This window comes from Parus major, chromosome 1A (assembly GCF_001522545.3).
Source record: "Parus major isolate Abel chromosome 1A, Parus_major1.1, whole genome shotgun sequence".
In the NCBI taxonomy this organism is placed as follows: Eukaryota; Metazoa; Chordata; class Aves; order Passeriformes; family Paridae; genus Parus; species Parus major.
In genome coordinates this window covers 20,446,201-20,466,046 of record NC_031773.1, presented here as the reverse complement: position 1 = coordinate 20,466,046, position 19,846 = coordinate 20,446,201, and the positions used below count along the sequence as shown (strand labels likewise).

At 38.9% G+C, this 19,846-nt stretch overlaps 1 protein-coding gene across 1 annotated transcript; it reads left to right on the top strand.

Annotated features, from left to right (window-relative positions):
* Positions 1–505: 505 nt before the first annotated feature.
* Positions 506–18,661, top strand: LOC107204172 (hyaluronidase-1-like). Its single transcript, XM_015626982.1, has 4 exons — positions 506–583; positions 9,620–10,573; positions 17,042–17,131; positions 18,233–18,661. Exons 2-4 carry the CDS (start codon positions 9,656–9,658, stop codon positions 18,659–18,661), a joined length of 1,437 nt encoding a protein of 478 aa, XP_015482468.1. The 5' UTR covers positions 506–583; positions 9,620–9,655.
* Positions 18,662–19,846: the final 1,185 nt, after the last annotated feature.

Sequence of the window (19,846 nt, the reverse complement as noted above, 5' to 3'; positions counted from 1 at the left end):
TTAGGGAGGATTATGAACAAATGATAGAAACATGGAATAAGTTTGGAAAAATCATCCCTGAGGAACACCACTAGTGACTAGCTGCCAACTGGATTTGAGTCCATTCACCACCAATCTTTGGACTCAGCCACCCAGACAGTTTTTAAAATAAGTCTTTGTGAGATATTTTGTTTGCTTGGTTTTCCCAGCACCCCTGTTTCTCCCCATGCTGCAGTGACCTAGATGTCCCTTCTGTGAATGCCTGTCGCTGCTGAGTCCAGTGTGTAACTCTCAAAATGCAATTCCTCTCAAACACCAGTCTGGTTGATCCCATACCAGGTCATAAAAGCAGGCGATACAAAATTATTACAAAAAGGGCCCAGATGCTTACAAGTAATATATCTACCTTTTAAATTAATTTATTTACTCATTTTACAATTACATGATGAGTGCTTAGGTAAAATTCTACTCTCATCTTCAAATGCCCTTAGTTTCTCATTAGTTAAAAGCCCACTCATTAGGAGGAGCACATTCCTGGGACAAACACATCAGCTGTTGTAAATTGTTTCAGCAAAATTTTCTGCTATTCATTGATTTTACGGAGGTAAGTGCCATGTTATTTACTTAATTAACAACCAGTAAAGACAAAGTTTTTGCTTCTGCATGCAGTCTACCACTTAGGAAGGATTTCTCTATTGTATTCTGTATCATGTCAATTCTAGATCGTATTTGATTTCTTCGTTTGTATTTTTACCTGTAACACTCCAATATGTAACTGCAATATGTAATTGTAAGCAATCTTGGGTTAGAAAACTGATACTGACATGCTGTTTGTGAATAAAATTCACATTTCAAAAAAAGAGTAATGTTTTGACTTAAAGTATATTTAAGAATCTGATTTATCAATTTAGCTCTTAAATGCACTGGGCTGTGCGTGCAACACTGCTCGCCCAGAGGACAGCTAATTTATGCTGTTTGAGTATTTAATCCCATATGAAAAATAAAAAAATACTTCTCTCATTAGAAGAAAAGCATTTAGGGAAATTGCTTCAAAATGGCAGTCACACCTATGAACAGTGCATTTTAAAATAGTCTCAAGAGGAGCCCAAAAGAAGATGCAGTTCGTTGTTTAAAAATGAGTTCTATTCATTAATGATTTGTGTCAATGTATTGTGCTGGGTTTTTGTAGAGCTAGAGATATTTTAAATTCATTTATTTGGAACAATGTAGACAACAAACTAAGCTGTCTATTGGCATGCAAATAAAGTGCAAAGTTAATTTCACCTCAAATGCTTTATGCATATCTTCCAAATTGTCTTGAGTTTCTGTTGCCAAAGTGTAAGATTCCCTTTTGTATTTTCCAAAGAACAGTAATTATTTACTGCAAGCAGAGATTTACAGTGGAAATACACAAATGTTTTAAGAGTTTGCCAACATATTAGGATTTTTTAACTGACTAAAGGTACATTTTTCCTCTCACAAGATTATAAATGCTTAATAACTCCATGAATTCAACTGGAATATTTCCAAATTTATACCCCTCAATTAATTTCAATTGAATTTTCTTGAATTACACTATCTGAAAGCATAATTTATCTTTTTGTGTAGAGAAGTTAATTTAGCTTAGAGCATTTTCTCAAGAATAAGCCAAGGCCTGATTGTAGGCATTCTCTCTGTTATCAATTTGACTTAATTTTCTCTCTTATAAGTGCCTCTAATAACAATAAACCTTTCAGAAAATGGATGTGTGAATTTAGCAGATGGTGTGAAAGAAGCTAAACTATTTTAAATGCTTTGCAACAATGTAAACTCATGTATTATTTATCATACAGTGTTACTCATTCATACATTCTTATAAGCCATTAAAATTCCATGCCAGAAGGTAGGATGTATTCTATTAGTGCCAATTAATGTTCATGGTCTTCGGTTAAGAATATTTAGTAATAAAATGAGAAGGAAAATCTATAAAAAGTGAGAACTTCTTTGCAGAATGCGGGTGGCTGGCACTTTAATTTTCACCCATTGAAGGTCAGAGACAGAAGAGTGCACTGAACAATGCTGAGGACATTAGTCTTAATTATTCAGGGAATTAAGGCTTTAACAGCTCTGATAATCAATATGGCTCTTCTAAAAGGTATAACCCACCAATTTATTTTTCCCCTTTATTCTTTGCATATGGAGAAGAAATAAATATTAAATTGAATGTAAAATTCATGCTTTTGACATAAATTTTGCAACTTTAAATATTGGAGTATTTTTTTCCTAGTATACTTTTGTCTTCAGTTTATAATGCAATAATAGAAGCAGACGGACTGGAATTGAAAATAACAGTGCATCAGGCTTTTACATAAAAAAAATTAGAAGAGGAATTCATGTATTAGATGCAAGCTAAATTCATATATTTGATAAATAAAATGGTATAATATTCCAGATGTTGAGTGGTTTCTTCCACCCACAACATACTTCTTTTTCTCAATCCTTCACTAATTGAAAAATTGTTTGTGGCACATATACATTTAATCTCCCTGTACAGACAGATTTAAACCATATTACTTTATCTTCCTCTGGTATTCAAAGTGTCATCAATAATCTGCAGTGATTTAAAATGACAGCACAATCTTTTAACTAGAATAATACTGGGAATTATGACCTGCATCTTTATTTTCTCTCTGTCAATGTTCTGAGTAGCCCTCAGTCTTGCCGGTACTAATGAAGCAGCTTGGCATAAGAAGCAATGTGCATGATGAGCATGTAACAGTCTGGCCTCTAAGAGTTAGAGACAAAGGCTTTACAGGTAGATGAGGATAGACAAAGTCATAGGAAATACTAAAATGGTTATTCTTAATAGAATGATTTCAGGCTCCATGGGAGCAATATTTTGTCAATAGCAGTTTGCTCCAGTTGATTTCCATGCTTCCTTGCAGCCTTTTCTCTCAGTTTAAGGCATGACACCAGCTGCACATAACAGAAAGAATAAAACTAAACAGGAAATGCCTAAGCAAAACTCTGCCCCAAAAATGATTTACTGTGAATCTGTGATACGCACCAAAGAATGTCCTCTGGCATTTTCCGTTTGCTTTTACAAGAATAATCCACAGTTCACAAAAACGTCAGCAAAGATAGCATATGCTTGAATCCCCTTGTCCTTGGTCTTTGAATTTCTTTTCATGCATTTTGCATGAAAATAAAGAGATGCTACTCCATGCTTTGCTACCTGGTATTTATGCTCTTCCCTGATATTGGAAGTGAACTGTAATATGTCAATCATACGTTCATTTCTGAACTTTGATCTTTATGGAAGATAACAAACATAGAATCATTGAATCACAGAATTATAGAATGGTTTGGGTTGGAAAAGACCTTGAATATCATCCACTTCCAGCCCTCCTGTCATGGGCAGGGTTGCCACCCACTAGATCAGGTCACTGATCACTAGATCAGGTCACTAGATCAAAGCCACATCCAACCTGGCCTTGATCATTTCCAGGGATGGGGCACCCACAGCTTCTCTGGGCAACCTGTTCCAGAGCCTCACCACTTCACAGTGAAGAATTTGTTCCCTATATCTAATCTAAACTTACTGTCTTTCAGTTTGAAGCCATTCCCCCATGTTCTTTCACTATATTCTCTTGTAAAAAGTCCTTCTCCATCTCCCTTGTAGGCACCCATTACGTACCAGGAGGCTGCTCTCAGGTCTCCCCAGAGCCTTCTGTTCTCCAGGCTGAACAACCCCAAATCTCTCAGCTAGTCTTTATAGGAGATGCTCTGATTATCTGAGCATCTTCATAACCCCCTTCTGGATACACTGGGACAAATCCATGTCCTTCTTATATTGGGGTTCCTGGAGCTGGCTGCAGCATTCCAGGTGGGGTCTCACAGGGACAGAGCAGAGAGGCAGAGCCATCTCCCCTGACTGCAGGTCATTATTCTCTTCATGCAGCCCTGGGTGTGGTTGGCTTTCTGGGCTGCAAACACAGGGTGCTGGGTCATGTTGAGCTTCTCATCCACCAACACCCCCAGGTCCTTCTCCTCAGGATGTTACTGTCCTGTTCACTTTTAACTTCACTTTTTGACTTGGGATCCAATCTGAGAAATATAACTGGAGAATTACAAAGGCATATGAGTCAAGAGACTAAAAAATGTTCGTTGGGAGGGTACAGTGGATGCTTAATCTCTCTCTAATGCAGTTTTACATTTTGGACAGAAGGTTTCAGGATAGAATACTTTTGTTAAGATGGTATTCTCTGTCCATTTTTCCACGTTACTAATGCAAGCCATTATTCAATAAAACCAGGAAAAGTGAGACTTTTTGCATAATTTTCAAGCAGAAAAATAACAACAGAGTGAGACCAAAACAGAGGCAGGCTGGACAGACTTGTTCGCTCCTGTATTTCCTAAGACAGAGAAATAGACAAACATGGGTAGATAAACACACTGTATATTCATATAATATGCATATAAATTATACCTCATAGGGAATAATGTATTCATGCACAAGATTTTCCAAATTATTTGCAAGCAACTTTGAAATGTGATTGTGTGACAAAAAACCCCCTTAAATACAGTTGAAATGTTTGTATTTATTAGCCATAAGAAATTTCTACACCAAATGAGGTCAGTCTACATTCAAAAAAGGACACTTCTAGCTGCCAATTTTATATATTCCTTGGTGAAATTCAAACAATTCAGTTTAATTTTTTCCGTTTTTGGCATCAGATTTTATTTCTTTTCCTAGAAAAATAATTTCCTACAAATATGAGAAGTACTAGTTAAAATGAATATGTTTACCATGAAACAAAGTGTGAAGTATGCTCAGCAGCTGCAAGATAGGAGGCAATAGCACATATGAGAGGCTGAAAGAAACTTGGGAAAATGTTGTAAACTTGGTTTAGATCACAAAACATTACTTTTTTTTTTTTTTTTGAAAAATCACCTTTCCTCTGTGAGTTAATTGTACTCTTTCCTATCCTGGATTTTAAATTTTGTTGATCACATACTGCTTATGAGGATGTCATAAGTGTCTGTTGCCATAGGAACTCCAGCTTTTATATTTTTTTTCAAGTTTGTTTCTGAATTTTGAAGTAATTATTGAGTTCCATGACAGATGTGCAGTATAACAATTCTTCACAGATTAAACCAATCTGTCATAGCTAATTGTGTGGACTATACTTCAAGTCAGCACGTAGATGAGGATAAAATGAGAGGATGAATTTGCTGGCTGTTATGAAGTTATGTTGTCTGGTTATATGACAAACATAAAAATCAAAATATGCAGCAGCTGAAATGTCATGTGTTGCAGTGCAAAAACTGCTGGGATAATCAATAAAAACCATTAGAGAAGAAGGACTGTCCATCTAGAAAACAACATTGATCTGTGTTGGAACACATGGTGTGCAAATAGGTTTCTTTAGCATAAGAGTCTATATTTTTATGAATTTAAGTGGTATATTTTGCAATCAAGGTGTGCAATTAAGATGTCTAGTTCAGTTGTTTTCAACTGTTTGGAAATCAAAGTAGAGTGGAATTCTGCGTAATAAACACAGCTGAGTACAGATTGGACTAAGTTAACAGCAGTTGCATGGGATATGTTTGCAATTTTAACAAAAATTATGAGAGGAATATGCAGAAATTAACTGATCTTTTCTATTCAAGAAATGGCAAATTCAAACTTATTAAATGATACATTGAAGTCCAGCCATAACCTGCTTCATCCTAAACTGCATAACAGAAACTGAGAAAAATAGAAAACTACACGTTATATTGCACAGTGAAAACTGATCCAGAATTTCCTGAACACTATAAAAGAAACCTCAACAGCTCTGCTAGATTTGTGATCAGACCCCATTTCATTCACTTATGAAGAGCTCATTTTTGTTTTTAGAATATAGAGCAGAAACTCTGAGAGCATATTCTACTCTGAAAACACTGTAGTGCTACAGAAAGCTATCTGCATGTTTGGGAAGCTAAACTGACCATGATAATGTGTCATTGAATTAAAAAAAAAAAAGATAAAAAAGGAGAATTTGAACCACAGTTGATAATGAGCTTCAGGGGTGAATCGTTATTGTCTGTGCTCATTAAAAACAGGGATTAAAGCAGTCCAATTAGTGCCCATGCACAAGAGTAAAGAGGACAAAGTCCAAAGACAGAGCAATGGGAATTGTAATAAAAGATGTTTTGTTCTTGTTTAGAGGTTCCTTCATGCATTTGTGAAACAACAGATATTTTTTTTCTCATCATTCAGAATTATAGGCTTGTCTGCTTCTTTGAAAACTTGTTCCCTTTGCCTTCAGAAGACTTTTTAAAGAAAAAGTATCTGTAATTAAATTCCCATCTGCAAATAACATCAGAATTAATTGCAGATTAATGCAACTGTATTGGAACTTCTTCAAATGATGATTTTTTTCTTCTAATTATCTCCCTTTTCAGGAACTGTGTGTATGGTAATATGTCCTGTGTGGAATAAAAGGTAGCACAAAAAGTGAGATGCTTTGCAAGGAAATGCAGTTCTTTAATTGCAGTGAGATTCTTTAGCCATCTAAAAGGTAGGTACGTTATCTGTGCACTTGCCATCTTATTTAGATTAATAGAGATAGCTGGGTGGCTAATTCCATATAGCTTCAAATAAGGAATTTATAGCAACTTTCAGAGGTATCAAGTATTCACTAGAGGATCCTGAATGACTGTCATTGACCAGCTGCTAACTTCTAAACAGCTTGAGCAGGATTAGACAGATTTCTGCCCCTTTTCTGTGGGATTTTTGTGGATTGCAGGTGCAGAAATCTGCATGTCTAGAGTTCAGCAACATGTCCAGCCTTCTTTGGAATTTCAAAGATTTGGTCAATCCATATCTAGAGATTTATTTGACATTTCTTGAGATAAACGTTTTCATTTTGTCACTTGTGATGTTTTGTCCTGAATGACTAGCTCTGGGGGTGAGCCAGATGACCTGCAGATGTCCCTTCCAACTTCAACTACTCTGTTATTTAAAGTCTTGTCAGGGACTTTAAAATCTTGTCAGGCATTAAGAATTGCCCAAAATTACTAAATTTAGCAAAAAAACCTTAAAATTACCCTGCAATATTATCTCATGATCTAACTCTGTTATGATTTATTATCTTCAATCTTCTAATATTTAGGGCTCTCAGATCTAAACAAGAACTGTACTGTATTAGTCATCATTATCTAACAAAATGATCTAATTATAATAATAACACAAGGCTGAACAATCCAGCATTTGGATTGTGAGAATAGGAAGCTGGGATCTTTTCCTAGATCTTTTCTTACACAGAAATTCACTAAACTTCTCCTTTTTCCTGGTGCTCTTCCCATTTCATCTGAGCTACCACTTCTTGAGAAAACCAGTGTTTATCTTAATGGATTTGTTCACATGTACTGCAAAGCAATCCAGTCCAAACCATGAAAAATCACTTACCAGTGTAGTAAGATCATTTGCTGCATCAAAGAGGAAATTCAGAGTACTGTGGTGCATTCCTCAGTTTGTATAAAACAGGAAGGGAAAGGCAGTTTTTGTGACTTGTTTGTTTGTTTGTTTGTTTGTTTTTCTCAGACCATGGCATTACTTAGATGATTATGGAAGAGTGCAGGAAAATGGAGAAAAAAATACCAGCTGCAAGCATAAAAATTCCTTCCAACAGATCAACGGAGTGAAAATAACCTTCCATCCTTTTTCAGCAGGCAGGCTTTTAAGTAGTGTTGGCTTGGTGGCAATGGGCCATTTCACTCAAGGATGTTGTTCTTAATAGGGTCTAGAGGATTAGGAACAAAAATTTAAAACTTGGGTGCTAAATCTATATTTATGTCTACAGAACAAGCATCCAGAGAGGGTAAGGAAACAACGGAGCATAACTCTCTAGTTTGGTAGTGAGGTTTGCTCCTGGGCAATCCTGCATTTTGCTTCTTGCAGTCCTGCCCTTCACTCCCTGCCCCAGCCACTGTTTCATGCAAATTGCTTCCTTCTCATCTTGGGAAGGTGCTCTCATATCAGACCACAGGTGAGGGAACCCAGTGCTTTTTTTGGGACTGGGGATGGAAAAACACAAAACTGAGGATACAGAAGGGCTGTTCTGTAGGAGACATAAGGACAAAGTAGAGTTTAAGGGAAAGGTAGAAAAGTAGGAGAGCAGTGTCAGACAGGAAAAGATCCTTCAAACCCAAAGGATGGAAGAATGGCATGGAAGATGACAAATGACAGAGGAAGAAATCCTGGTTTATGTAACTTATTAGAGCAAACATATTTTCAAACAGGGGAAAGCTCCTTTAGTCTTGAAGAGGAATTTAGCAATTAACTGATGTTAGCTGAGGAAATACCAAGCACAAGTAAAGCTAGACTTTACAGGCAAGGAAACAAATCACTAAAATGGATGTAAAAATAGGGAAACATCCAGTGTCAGGACATTTAAAATTCATGTGCCTGGTGCATGAATTAAACCTGCAGTGCACACAGTGATTGCAGTGATTTAACATGTGCCTAAAATGCTGAATGATAGAAAACAACAATTGAGATTATAACTATTTCATAATATATATATTCATAGAGAAACCTTTTTAGTGATCTCTGTATCATAAAAAGATCAGCAAAGAAATCTGAATAACAAACACAGGACAGAGCTGAGTTGTGTTTCTTGGTGACAAGACTGGAGCAGAGACAGATTCTGGAGCAGAGGCAGATTCTGGAGCAGCCACTTGTGGACAGTGGGTGAGCAGCTGCCCCATCAGGTGCAAAGTAGGCATGTGTCCAGGGCACCAGCAGCCTTGCAGCTCTGACAGCTCCCAGAGTACTGCAGCCCCAAGCCAGGGTATCAGGGAAAACATCAGACCCTGAAAGGAAAAATTAAGATGAGCACCACTCATTTCTACAAAGTAGCCCCTTTTTCAAAGATACAACGTGTTCTTTCAGCTAGTTCAGATTTTCTTAACATAATTTGTCTTCTTTAACATACAGATATTTAATTTGCCTTCAGAATAAGTAGCTTAGACCACTAAGTCATTAGTAGTATCCCTCTTCTAGCCTGCAGATTGATTATCACTCTTGCATCTATTAATTTAGAAGATGAAAATTAAATTCAGGAGTAGATAACAATAATTTCATATCCTGAAAACTTCAGAGTTTCTCAGTTGTGTTCATTAATCTGTGTGAGGTAGAAGTGTCTGCCTTTCCCTTAAATTACCTTTCCTGTTGTGACCATCTGAATACACAGATAGTATAGGCTGTAGCCCTGCTGTGATGATCTTTTAGGCAAGTCAGGCTGACCACAGCAAAGCTTGTTTGGAAGCTGAAATTTCAAATTAGTGCACATTCTTTTTTTATACCATCATTTTAAGTTATTGCTTTATTATCTAGTTTTGTAGACATGAGGGAGAAAAGAAATGTTAATGAAAGGTCTGAATCAACTGTGTGAGGAGCCTGGGTGAAAAGAAAGTGAAGTTTCCAGACAGTGTAGTCTCAAAGCATTTCAAATTAGTGTTAACTTTTACTAGATCAGTTTTGCACTTTTCCCTCTTTGTGCTGAGTTTGATATTATCAAAAGCAAGTCAAACCAAAAGGCATTCATTCCCTTATCATCAAATCTGCCTCCATGCTGTCCCTCTAACATCTTACCTTGGTTTTGTTTTCAAGGGCACGTCATAGCAATTTCCCTGAGCAAAGCAAGCCATGGCTGTTGGGGTCAAGCAGTGGGTGGTGATGGTGCTGCTGGCTCTGGCTGATGCTCACCTGCCGAAACCAGCACGGGCCCCTCTGGTCCTGCACAAGCCCTTCCTGGTTGTCTGGAACGCGCCAACCGAGCAGTGCAGGCTGCGGTACAAGGTGGACCTGGATCTCGGTGTTTTTGACATTGCATCCAACATCAATGAGACTCTGAGTGGATCCAACGTGACAATCTTCTATCACACTCACCTGGGATACTATCCCTACTACTCTGATAACGGAGATCCTGTAAATGGAGGGGTGCCCCAGAACGAAAGCCTTATCAAACACCTTAGCAAAGCAAAGTCTGACATTGACTATTGCATACCCATGAAGAAATTTCAGGGACTTGCAGTCATTGACTGGGAAAACTGGAGGCCCCAGTGGGATAGGAACTGGGGCAATAAAAGCATTTATAGAAATAAATCTCTCGAGATTGTTAGGAGACGGCATCCTCGGTGGTCAGAGGACAAAATTAGGAAAGTGGCTAAAGAGGAATTTGAAAATGCTGGCAGGAGTTTTATGAATAACACCATCCTTCTGGCTGAGCATATGAGACCGAACGGTTTGTGGGGTTACTATCTTTACCCAGACTGCTACAATTACGATTACAAGGAACACCCCCAGAGATACACAGGGAAATGCCCACCCATTGAGTCTTTCCGCAATGACCTCCTGCTCTGGCTGTGGAAGGAAAGCACGGCTCTCTACCCTTCTGTATACCTGGATTATATACTGAAGTCAAGTCCAAATGCACTAAAATTTGTTCACTATCGGGTTAAAGAGGCGATACGTGTTGCCTCAATTGCCAGAAATGACTATGTTTTGCCTGTGTTTGTTTACTCCAGACCGTTTTATGCCTATACTTTTCATGTTTTAACAGAGGTAAGCAGACAGACTTCTTTCTAAATTTAGAAATTAGAAATAGCCTCTTAGGAAAAAAATATGTTCTAGAAGGTTCTCCTGTATAAAAGCACTTATGCATTTGTTTTTCATATTTAAGGCAGCCCCCTGAGAGGAAGTACTGTAGCCATGGTACAAAACTCTACTCCTTTCAAAAATTAAGATTGCAGTGATTTGGTCTACCTCTATGAGATAGTGTTGTATATTTTTAATGAAGGTAGTTTAGAAAGACAGTACAAAGAAATATATTTCTTAAGGAAGTAATTAATTCTGATATTTTTATTCTTCAAGGCAGCTTGTGAAACGAGCTTGACAGATTTTGTGAGGTTTAAAATTAATTAGTGCAATGGAAAGATAAACTTTCATGAGACAGGAGCCTCAGGGCTTTTTTGTTTCTTTATGCAAATGTAAATTCATTCAGTATAGAAATAAACTAGTCAAGTAAAGTAATCTGTCCTGGAGTTCCTAACTCCTGCAGGATGAGCACTGGCCATCTATCTCACTTTTCAGAGGTACAACATCTTCACATCTAACATTTAGGGCTAGACTGTGGAGTTCTTTTATTAAAGAAACCCAGTTTTTGAGTCATGCAATGTTCTATCAACCAGTGATCAAGTGCAATAAATATGTAGTGGCCACAACGCTGATGGTAAATTATATATGTTCAAATCTCAGACTTTCTGGATATGTAATGATGGTTGTTGCTCTCACTTTGTTTATTCACATAATAGGGACGCACAGACATTTATTCATTTCTCTAATAGTTGCCTCAAGTGCCAAAAGTTTTTCTTTGGTTTCTATCAATTCCATGAGAAAGGAGAAAATCTGTGAGAGGGAAGTCATAGAAATAATCCCTTGATGACATAGGGCATATGGGGCTGCTCCCTCCCTTTATTTCATGGAAAGCTGCATGGGAAATTCCTTCTAATGCTGCCAGAGACAAGTTCTTGGTTCAAACCCGAACAGAAGAAGAGAGAGAAGTGGCAGGGAAAAGGCAAAGTTCAGTCCAGTGAACCACAGGCTGTGGGGGGCTTCAGCCTGGAGCTGGAGCTGAGGAGGTGCAGCAGAACCCTGAGAACCTGAGAAATAATTCAGGCTGACCCCAGGAAACAAATGGTACTTTCAGGCTGCCCCTAGGACGCAAATTGTACATAGAAGTAATTGGAATTTGGTCTGGTTCATTTTCAGCAATCAGGAGCTCTCTGGAGGTGTTTTCTCTGTGGAAATCACGGGTGGTACTAGATGACTCAGAAATCATGGGCAGATTGGCCAGTCTAGTCCTGAAGGCAAGGAGTCACTGGGGTCAGTACAGGCAGGATGTCACCCAGAACACCCTCACTGAAGAACTCAGGCTAGGAAATACATAAGAATTCTTCAATGCAGTCTGTAATAATACATGTCTATAAAATTAATTAGTTCCTTGATCAATATAAAAATACCATGAATGTTACTGTAAGCTATGAAAACTAGCATGCTGTTACCAGTTATGTGTGAGTTCAAAATCTGTGGTGGTATATAGTCACTGTTTCACCTGAAGCTATTTTCTGAACAGTACAGTGGTAATTTGAAGTGATGCTCCTCTCAGGTTACATTCTTTAACTCACCAGCCTGCAGCATGTAAGCCATTTACTTTTGGATGCTTGAAAGATTGTTTTATTACTCTGCAGCCTGAAAAGATCTTTTCATAGCCAGAGAAACATATTTGGATTATGCACCACTACATATTTTCTAATTAGGACAGCATGGGCAGGGTACTCAACATGGGACAGGGCTTAATGTGTCCAGACTACACACATCATCTGTGAGAACAGTTTGGATCTGACAGGAACTTGCAGGGCTGTATTTAAAAACCTTCTACATAGAAATGATCCAGAAAATTTTGTTCTTGTATTCTTTCATAGCCCTGGAGCCACTGGGATAATTTAAATGCAGTTTTGTGTGTTCAGGCTTTAGACCAGATTGGAGCTTCTCATTTGACCCATGCCATACCCCTAAGTGATGCTCACAAAGTTACAAACAAGGCATGAAACCTCTGAGCTCCAGAAACAATGTGCATGGAGGTGACAAGGAAAGGTCCCAGGACAATGACATCCAGGCTAAATGGCCACAGAAAAAATGAGACAGTAGGCAGATGGGATAGTTACCTGACCTCTGGCAGGGACTGGGCCAGGACAACCACAGCCTGGCTCCATTGAGCTGTGCAAGATCTGTACTTTCTATTCCAACTGAAACACTACTGACATTCAAGACTTGTGTGCAAGCCCTTCTTTACAAAGGGCTTATGTGAAATTGCACAGTGGAGTCAGAAAAAATGGTTGTAAGTCAGAGTCACTGAGGAAGAGACACAGGTCGATCAAACCTTCGAAGAGATGAAAGGCCCAGACAGGTGCTGTAGCTGTGTGTGCTGTACCTTTCACCCTGACTGCATCTGAAAATCAGGTGAGTTGTGCATAAGATGTCTGAGAAATTAATCCTGCTTTTTATCTTGGAAACAACTTATAGATTCTGAATTAGGATCCAAATCATTATGAAAGGTTTTTGTATTTGCTAGAAATGTGTATAAGCAGTTTGCCATCTGTAGGGTATTTAGAAACTCTCTGCTTAGACAATTCACTGCTAAGTGTGTGGGAGAGGGAAGTCGCACAGTAGCATCTGTGCTTCCTGACTAGATGTCTGGAATCATTAATAAAGCAGGATGACAACTGACAAATGATTAATAATGGATATCAACCCTGTTGTTCCCCTACAGATAGTATTCTGTGATGACCAGGTGTGCATGTGTATAGAGACCAACCCCTGCAACCATGCTAGGCTTGAACTACTATTGTGAGCACAGAAAACTCTTGTCTGAAACTAAGGCTCTTCAAAATTACAGATACTTTTCTTTTTTCAACATGTAACTAGAACTGACTGTCTTGATCCATCTCGAGCTCCAAAACCGATGGTTTAGTTCACCTCCTATCCTATCCTTTGGGTGATCTAAATACAAAGAAACAGTGACAGACACTAGAGCCCCCTCCTCCCTGCCAAGTCAGGTGTCCATTTGGGGATAGCCCAGCATAGTCTTGAGGACCTTAGGTAGTTGCACACTGCCCCCAAAAGCTTGAACAAGAATGAGCATCAAAAAGGAGGAGTCTTTGTTGACTTGTTAATCATTTGGACAAATACAACTTGCCATATTCTGATACAAGGATCGAATTAGGATTCCCCAGCTAGATAAATGCTAAGATATTAATATTTAAAATACCTATTTTTTTTTTATTTAAATTGCATGTTTTCTTCCATATGGGACTTTAATTACACTCTCAAAGAAGAGCCATGCCAGTGAGTCCCCACCAGTGCCAAGATGTGCTGTGTGAGAAGGGACACTTGGTTCAGTCTCAAAACCAGGACTACAGTGTCTGAGGCTGCTGGTGGAGTTCATGCTCACACAGTTCTTCCTCGAGGCTCCTCCTTATCTCTGGCCCAAATTTGCCATGCTCAGCTATTAGGAAGAGGCACATACCTTTCCTTTTCTCAAAATACCCAAATGAAGAATGAAACCTTTATTTTCTAACCCTGTCTGTGGCAGAGGAGGAGGAGGTAGGGGGTGGTGTCTCCTTCTTTGTATGACTCTCCGCTGGTCAGAGCGTCTGCCTCGGGTGCAGAAGCTCTTGGCTCTGTTCTCTTCCCAACCTGCTCAGGATGAATCCAGCATCCTGTTTCAGGCACCAGAAAAGAGTTAAGGAATCATCAGACCAAAAAGAACAAGCAATGAGAGAGCAAAAATAATGCAAGGGTGCAACCTCCTGTCTATAGGTCAATTGGGGAAGAGCCCGTCTGTGTTGATGGCTTTTGAGGTACTGAGCCTGACACATTAATTCAATAAAAGACATAACTATGCCTGGAAATGGCAGCCAGAAACCTTCAGTCTTTCCTGGTGGGCGGGTTATCTAATTAACACAGATTTATCATAAATGTAGTTAGCTTCCCAATTATTTCTCTTTCTCTCCTCTGAACCTTCATTGTTCTGGTGCACAGTGAAATGGCATCAGACAGAGATGTCATCTGAAACCTCATGAGGAAGGTAACCTTCTCTGGGTTATGTATCAGACCAAACTCTTTCTATTTCTCTCTTCTTCTGGGAAGGACTCTTAGCATTTGACCTTTGTTCCAAAGAATACAAAAAGAGGAAATAAAAGGCACAAGGAAAGTGTTTCAATGTAGTCCTATGCAATATTTTTGTGATGAACTGCTGTTTTCACCAGCATTTAGCACCTGTCCAGGTGCTGTAAGAGTCCTTTAAGAATCCCTAGGAAAATATACCTTCCAATAAAATGCCAAATTTTGGTCTTAGCCCAAGAAAAATGCTGAATTTCTCAGTGTTGTTGAGGTCGTAATTCTAGATTGCAGGAAAGTTGAAGAGAAGGTGCCCCAGTGCCATTGGTCTTTACACATCTAAAGGCCTGGATGAAATGTAAGGATTATTCTTTTTCAGTTTTATATCCATACGAATTAGATATGAAGTGCTGTAATATTTTTGTGGACCTGCTAAAACTAAAAAAGAAAGATGTGGAATATGGGGTTATAAAAACAAGATTTTCTGACTTCTGGTGAAGCACTCTAATTCCCAGAGCATATTCCTTACAAAAAGTTTATTTTAGTGTTTTCTCAGGTATTAGTTCATCCAGCAATGGTAAATATTTATTGAATATTTATTCTGATAAGTTTTAATTCATTTCTTGATGACATCCGAAATGTGTTAGTGCAAAATCGCTCAACCGTCATGTGAATAATGTAGAATCACAGATCACTCTCTGCATCTGGGTAAACTTCATAAAATGTGTTGCAGATGATGAAAGCCCACTTACACAGAGGAATATATTATTTTGTAATTAATAATAACATGGTTCTTCCATTCTGTACTTTTGCTTTTCTAAATTTGCCACCACCATACTGAGATAATTTGGCTGGTATTTTTGGTTGTTCTCTAGTTAAAGAGTTGCAAAGACTGTTTAAAAGACCATAAGCATCTTTTTAAAGGAATTTTTTCTTTGTTGAATTGAGAAATGTTGTAATGTCTGTCATTACAAACATTGATCAGGAATTACTTTTTAATGAATTATTGTATACAGAAATGGTTTTAGGTGTAGTTGATTATGCATTGAAATTTTGGGAAAAAGGTTCGTTCCTACATATTTTTTAAGATTTAATTGCATTTTTCTAGACATAATATCCATAATCTCAGAGAATGGCTTTAGGACACTGTCAAGATACATTGCCATGCTGTTGGTAAGGCACTGGTGACTCCTGTTCAACACTCAGGCTGCTCTGGTAGAGCTGTATTATTGCTACTGCTACAGCTCAGCTCCTTATTGGTTCAATTCTAAAAGTGGACATGGTTAAATCAAAATGCAAATGTGTGTGCATTTAGTTTTTTCCCCCTCCACTTGGAACTTGTAGCAGGGAGAGAGGTTCATTTTTCAAATATATGTTTCTTGGACTATTGGCTAATATACTACTCATGCTGGTAGAAACAGCAGCCCTGTAAGTAAGTCTGTTGGCATGGCTAAAGCAGCACGAGTTAGACCCCTGCCTAAAGCCATCAACTGCAACTAGATACTGATCCAGCGATGTGTGGTCATACTGACCATCACTTGCCAAAAAATATTACCTAGGTAGTTTTGGTAACCATTCAACGGCTAGTAGATAAAATAGATCACTAAATTCTTACTCCACCAGCTTGGCTGGTGGAACCCTTGTGAATAAACAATAAAGATTTCATTATTTAGTGGGCACACTTATGAATGCTACCTATGCAAATGTTTGTAGAGATGCAAAAGAGCTTTCTAAACTAAACTGATTTTGATGCCTTAAGTTTTAGCTTTCATATTTTTCATATTCTGTGCTGCCTAGGTGTGTAGTTTTGACCTTCATATTAAGTGTTAGTGAGCTCTCTTCACAGGGTAGGCAAGCAAAACAATTCCTTTTCTAGCTTGAGACCAAGGGTAATTGTTACGAGTTTCAGGCCCAAGAGCATAAACTATGGTGGACTGGAGAGAGAAAACAAGGATGGGACTTCATAACCTGAAGCTGTGATTGGACAATTAACCCCAATATGCAGACAGACCAAAACTTAGAAAAAGGTGGGACCTTGTGACCAGTGGTCCATTTTGTGACCATTTTTGGGTCCATCCTGGGTGTAGCCCTGGCCAGGCTCTTGTACTGCCCAAGGTGTATCCTTTAAGGCCTTTCAATAAACACCTATTTATTCTTAACTCTGTCTAGCCTCTGTTCTCGGTCAGCCTTCTAAAGGCATCAGTTCTGTTGTGAAGAATATAGCACATCAATGGGTATATTCTGGACCAAAGTTGCCTCTGGGGAAAAAAAAGAAATTATGCTAATAGCCTAGTGATATTTTACTTTTGTATATTTGTTTTTCTCATGTGTGAATTTGGCCTTCTTTTTCAGAGGGATCTGGTCAATACCATTGGGGAAAGCGCGGCTTTGGGAGCTGCTGGAGTTGTTCTCTGGGGCAGTATGCAATATGCCAGCTCAAAGGTCAGTCATATCAGTTCAGCAGTTCCTAGGAATCACCACAATGCCTCTTTGTCTGACACCACACCCTCCAGAGCACCTATCTACCTTTGTCAGTGTCATCAGCCAACAACAGAGGATGATGGCTCAGTACTGCTTTCAGGTCTCATTAATTCTGTTAGGCTGAAAAGTCCTGTTGCTCTACAGCACATTGATTTGGGCAGGTCATTTGTAGCTCAGTGGAATAATGAGTCCAGGTGAGGAGAAAGACATGTTTCAAAAAGAGCCATGCAAATATAAGCACAGCTTGTTTTACAGTGTTCTACTTTGTAACTACAGCAGTTGCCCAGATCGACTGGGAAGGAATGGAGTCTGGAGGTGAGGTATTTTCTCCAGTTGCTAATGTTGAAATGTTACATGGAAAATAATGTCACAAGACAAGCCCTAGTTACTTCTCCTAGGTTCTTCAGACTTTCATGAATAAACCTTCTTGAGGAGATGGGAGGCAGCACTGGAGTGTCCCAGGAGGCATGGGATAGCCCCCATTCCTAAACCTGGGCTTTGGTGCCCACTCTGCTTTTCATGCAGTCTGCTCTCCTACTCCTGAAGTCTCTGGCAAAATACCACTGACTTGGGCAGAGGAACCAGGAGATTTGAACTTGAACTTTCCAATTACAATTGCAGCAATTTCTGTTCTGGTTTACGAAAATTATGTGGCTCCTGGAAAACTGAAGGTATTGGAATGAGTGGTGACTTAATGGTTAGTCCCATGCATTTTGTCTAGTCAGCAGTTACCAGAAATCTCTACTTAAGGAACCAGTTAGTCTCAAATATGAACCATGTGAACTCTCTGCTTCCTGGGACTCCTCCCTACTCTCACACTACATGTTCCTACCAGACACTCAAATAGAAACTAAAGCAGAAGTCAATACTTTTCTAATCGTCCACATGGAATTAAACTCATTTAAAACAAATAGATCACTTCAGTATGTAATTCCAACAAGATCTATCTCAATGGATTACTTTAGGCAAGAGCAGCTTAGTACTAGCATCTTTTTAGACATAATAATCTTGGACATAGTGCTAGATGCTGAGAAATGTGTTGTGGTCTTCTGTTATCCACAGGAGAGCTGCTTGACCGTGAAGCGGTACATTGACGGACCTTTAGGACATTATGTCATTAATGTGACCTCAGCAGCCAAACTCTGCAGCAAAGTCCTCTGCAAGAAGAATGGAAGATGTATCCGCAAAAACAGTGACTCTTCTGCTTATCTCCATTTGTCACCCGCTGATTTTCAGATCCACGGCCACCACTCAGAGAGGGGCCCCAGGTTCTGGGTGACTGGTGAACCCAGCCTGGAGAGTATTGAAGCTATGAAGCAGAGATTTATTTGTCAGTGTTACCAGGGCTGGACAGGAATATTTTGTGAATTGCCTGACCAAAGACTATTGGAACACTGGGTTCGTGTAGTGTTTAGTAGATCAAGAAAACAAAGCTTTTTTATCTTCCTCTTAGGAGCCATGCAGCTTCTTCTGCTTTGTTCTACACATTAAGGTCTTCTAAGGCAGTGCAAGGGAATAAAAATGGTGCCTACAACAGTTCTATTTCTTAAAACAGATATATATTGTAAAGGGAAAAGGCATTAGTGATTAAATAATTTCATTTTGTTTTAGTTATTTTCCACTACTGCAACTTTTTAAGACATTAAAACTTTTGAAAACATTTTTTACCCGCTCCTTTACTCCTTCCTTCTGTTTCACTTGTGTTCAACAGATAAAGATTCTGTTGTTGCAGTGGAAGTTTTACCTGAGGAAAGAAGTTGAATGAACTTGTACAAAGATTCAGCCATGTAGAAGTTTAAAAAGAAGAACACAGAACCTCTTTGTTTCAGGGCTGGGTGATTTAACATGGTGGTGAGGACAGTCTTGTGGACCAGGGATTGGGAACTGTTCTCTGCAGCTCTTGCTTAAATCAAGTGGTACCTTGTGTAAGCATCTGCACTGTGCCCAGAGCCACATCCATTGATCCTCCTGCTTCTGCACAAACAATATGAAAAGTGTAGATTTATACATCAGCACACAGCTTTAAAAATTTATATTTGATTCATGTTACTTCTAGAGGTATCAGTATTTCCAGTATTAGTGTTCTGCCATCAAAGATACTGTCTGTCTGAACATCTCTCAATTACTCTTAGGTGAGGGGATTCTGAGCTCTGAAGGCAGTGCTGGCAGCTGGCAGCCAGCAGAACTTCTGCCTGGGCAGGAAATAGGGAAGCTCTTCCTTGCTCTCCCCACCCCTTGGGAAGGAGGCATCGCTGCTGCCTTTGGAGCTGGTGCAGGTCTTTGCTTTCTGCTGGCTGGTCAGGGAGTGGGAAATGAGAACAGATCCTACTGTCAATGTGCATTTCCCTCAGCAGGTCAGGAGAACATGAAGAGCTCCATTCATTGAAATATTTTGGCTTGAAGCCTTTGGCTTCAGATGGGGACCTCTCTGAAGGTGGTATAGCTTAATGAACTACTGATTACTGGTTAATTTAGCATCCATAACACGCTGTTCTGTCAGGCTGTGCCATATCCATTTGCAGCTATTCATTGATTCATGTTCATGTGTGAGCAAATGTATTCCATCAAAGACCTATCTGTCTTCCACATAGCCTTTCAATGGAACAAACAATGGATGCCTTCACTGAATTGAAGACAAACCCAAGAAATTTCCTATACCACTCTGAATTACTAAAA

Excerpts from the sequence above, each read along its gene's own strand:
- LOC107204172 (XM_015626982.1), top strand. The coding sequence starts at position 9,656 with ATGGCTGTTGGGGTCAAGCAGTGGGTGGTGATGGTGCTGCTGGCTCTG. Across the intron at positions 10,574-17,041 it reads CTTTTCATGTTTTAACAGAG|AGGGATCTGGTCAATACCAT; the intron begins GTAAGCAGACAG and ends CTTCTTTTTCAG. Across the intron at positions 17,132-18,232 it reads TGCAATATGCCAGCTCAAAG|GAGAGCTGCTTGACCGTGAA; the intron begins GTCAGTCATATC and ends TGTTATCCACAG.